At 43.2% G+C, this 3,467-nt stretch overlaps 1 protein-coding gene across 1 annotated transcript; it reads right to left on the bottom strand.

Annotated features, from left to right (window-relative positions):
* Nucleotides 1–352: 352 nt before the first annotated feature.
* On the bottom strand, nt 353–3,131 carry LOC119800696 (60 kDa heat shock protein, mitochondrial-like). The gene is made up of 2 exons (XM_042054141.1): nt 3,050–3,131; nt 353–921 (listed from the first exon to the last, which is right to left on the bottom strand). The coding sequence occupies exons 1-2, from the start codon at nt 3,129–3,131 to the stop codon at nt 353–355; spliced, it is 651 nt and encodes a 216-aa protein (XP_041910075.1).
* Nucleotides 3,132–3,467: the final 336 nt, after the last annotated feature.

The raw sequence follows: 3,467 nt of genomic DNA, 5'->3' as shown, positions 1-3,467 counted from the left end.
GAAACACATGCTAGAGACACACCTGATATGCTGGAGGCACACCTGCGGTGCCGGAGACATACCTGACATGCTAGAGACACACCTGACATTCTGGAAACACACCTAACATTCTGGAGACACAACTGATCTGTAAAGCAAAGATGTCCTAAGTCAGAAGGTGAAAATTCAGAGTCATATCCAAGGAGCAATAAAAAAAAAATCTACATCTCTACCAGGTTGACATTTTTAGAATCCTAAAAGATAAGAGAATGAAAAGAAGTGAAGGTCATAACTGTGCAAGATAATACCTGAACATTTTCTTCTCAGCTTAGGATGAGAATTCTGTGACGCTAGGAAGAAATTACTCTTAAGATCAAAGTACTCCAGACATTCCTAAAAACAGAAGGACATGCCACCTCCCATCCCCTTCTTTAGGAATTTCGGTCACTACAGCTTCTGCTGTCGTTAGCAAGGAGGCCACCCCAGCAGCATCCAGTAAAGCAGTTCTTACGACCTTTGTCGGATCAATGATTCCCTTTTCCACCATGTTCACAAATTCCCCGAGCATAGCATCATACCCAACTTCCGAGGAACTCTGCAGAATCTTCTCAACTATCAAAGACCCTTCAACACCTGCATTCTTAGCAATGGTCATCGCGGGAATTTTGAGTGCTCTTTTAATAATGTCTATACATATTTTCTGATCCTCATTAGAAGGCTTTAGGGAATCCAAGGCCGGGATGCAGCGAAGCAGAGCGCAGCCCCCGCCTAGCACGATGCCCTCTTCCACAGCTGCTCGTGTGGCATTGAGAGCATCTGTAACTCTGTCTTTCTTCTCATTCACCTCAACATCGCTTGTTCCTCCAACCTTCAATACAACTACTCCATCTGAGAGTTTTGCGAGCCGCTCGTTCAGCTTCTCCTTGTGGCATGTTCTGATTCCTAGAATAGTGCTTTGCCCTTACCAATGAACTGTGACAGGAAGCTCAAGGCAGGTTCCTCACCATACCTTCAGAGAAGCCCCTGAAGAGAATGAAGAGAAGGCTGGCTGATCACTATAACCATCAGTTACTGTTCCCATTGACAATACATAATGGTTTACTGCTGTCACTGTCCATGCCTACAGATAATTTATTTTTTATTTTTGAATAAAGACATTTGTACATTCCTGATACTGGGTGCAAGAGCCATATACCAGTGTCCTGCTTTCAACTTGAGTCACCGAGGCAGGCCTGCTGGTCCGTCCACTACGGTCAGGACTGTGGCGCTTGTGCCACCAGACGAGAGGTCAGAGGCAGCCTTTCTGTGGAGCGAGATAACTGTACAAAGTAGAGAAGTATCCAATTATGTGACAACCTTTGTGTAATAAAATTTTGTTTAAAGTTCGAAAAAAAAAAAACAGAAGGACAACTAAAGAGTGGCCATATTTCAATCCCACTCTTCTTCTTTACATGTAGCCATAGTCCAATAATTTGGAAAGGGCTTCAGAGTTTCAAGTAAACCTGAGAATCCACACGTGAGCAAGAAAGAAGCGGTGAGTCAGAGCTCACAGTGATAGGGCTGCTCAGCACTGAACCGCGAACGGCCAGGATAAATGTGTGTTCCCTGTTCCTGTCTGCCCTTTTTAAAGTGAGAGGCTCAAAACTGTCTGCCAAACAGAAAAGCACACATCCTTTTTTCTAAACGTATAGCATTCTGGGAGCTGAGGTCATGGTTCTTGTGAGACAGTGTTCTCTTAGCAGCCTGGGAGGTCCTGGGTTAGAGCCCCAACACCACACGAACTGATCATGGTGATAAACACCTGTAACCTCAGCACTTGAGAGGGAGAGGCAGAAGAATTAGGAGTTGAAGGGCACCCTCGGCTAATGAGCAAGTTTGAATCCAGCATGAGCTGTATGAGATCATGTCTACAGAGTCAAGGGAGTGTGCCATTTTCAAGGTCTACATAGTTCTTAAAGAATAGACATATTTCCCCCATGTGATTCTCATTCCTGAATTTCCCAGTTAGCAAAACGCCTAGGCCATAGCCATAACTCAATCAAGCTGTGGAATATAGCCTCTGCCTAGAATACTTCCAAGGGTCCATCTAAACTGGCAGTTCTCAACCTGTGGAACCCCTTAGAGAGGTCAAATGACCATTTCACAGGGTCACCTAAGGTCATCAGAAAACACAGCTATATACATTATGATTCATAACAGTTATGAATTAACTTAGCATTATGAAGTAACTATGAAAATAATTTTATGGTTGGGCTCACCACACATTAATTTTATTAAAGAGTCACAGAATTAGGAAGGTTGAGATCCACCAATCTAAACACTACCCATAAACCTAACATGAATGATTTTTGTGTTAGCAGAAGAAGAGGGACTAAATATTTTTCTCTCTGCCTTCTGCTTAAGCTGTCTGTCAAGAGAAACTGACCCTTCACAGCATCCCTTGGGATTCCATGTAAACAATGGATGCCCAGGGAATTGGTTCATCTCAGCTATTCTAATCTAGGGTCCCATTTCTGCTCTGGGAATACTAGCCTGTCTTGCTGTGAACTTTCACACACACACAAGCAGACAGACCCATTATTATTATATGAATATCTGCCTCTTCCTCATAGGTGGGAAAGTAGATACCAAATAGAAGTAAAAATTAGAAGTGAATGAGACATGGATAAGCAGTAATGGGTGCCTATAAGAAAGGGAACGGTGATAAACAAGAGTAAATGGGATGAAAGCTGTACCCTGAAAGAACGAAAACAGAATGGCTGGACTACAGAAACACTGAGGCTAAAATCTGCAACTTTGTCTCCTATTTAAAACACCATTGGTGCCTTTGCAAAAGTTGCTATCACTTCCCAAAGTTGAGTGCTATTTGTCTTACTGGTTAATACATCTTTACAATAAACACTTCACAGAGTGTAAAGGAACTGAAGAAATAAATTGAAATGGCTTTTAGTAGTGGCTGGGGTCACCAGATTGACAGGTCTGGAAATGGATGGCCTCTTTTTCTCCCAAGAAGAGATACGCCCTGATAAACAGAGGTGTTCCTTCAACCACTTCTGCAATAAGCCCTCACCCTGATAAAGCAGAGGCTGAAGAGAGACAGGAGCAGTCACCTCTTCCAGACGGCTCTCTGCACACTGCTTAGGAACTGCCATTTTGCTCCTGGGTAAGGGTATTTTCCTTGGTACCAGCCAAACAGGGCAATACACTGATTTCCCTTGCAATGGTAAGCAGTCAATCAGATGGTGATAACATTTGACTACTCTGGCCTCCACTAGATCCAAAGCACAGAACTCGGAGAGCAATAGAACTCGTGTTTCCTACCCCAATTTCTTATAGTCTACTCTCCTCACAGTCGTCAGCACTAAATCAGGTAAAGCAGTTGAGTCTGGCTGTTTTATCTAGTTCTCCCAAAGTTATTTGAAATGAGTACTCTGCCATCCATGAAATCAAATGAATCCCAGGGACATTTCTATTTATGCAGTGTGAGG

Source organism: Arvicola amphibius, chromosome 14 (assembly GCF_903992535.2).
Source record: "Arvicola amphibius chromosome 14, mArvAmp1.2, whole genome shotgun sequence".
Lineage (NCBI taxonomy): Eukaryota > Metazoa > Chordata > Mammalia > Rodentia > Cricetidae > Arvicola > Arvicola amphibius.
Note: the sequence above shows the minus strand (reverse complement) of the source record. Positions and strands in the feature narration are given on the sequence as shown.

What these genes read in the sequence shown, in the direction of transcription:
- LOC119800696 (XM_042054141.1), bottom strand. Translation starts at nt 3,131, where the DNA reads ATGGCAGTTCCTAAGCAGTGTGCAGAGAGCCGTCTGGAAGAGGTGACT. An exon ending in TCAGCCTCTGCTTTATCAGG is followed by an intron (nt 922 to 3,049) that starts GTGAGGGCTTAT and finishes GCACTATTCTAG; the next exon opens with GAATCAGAACATGCCACAAG.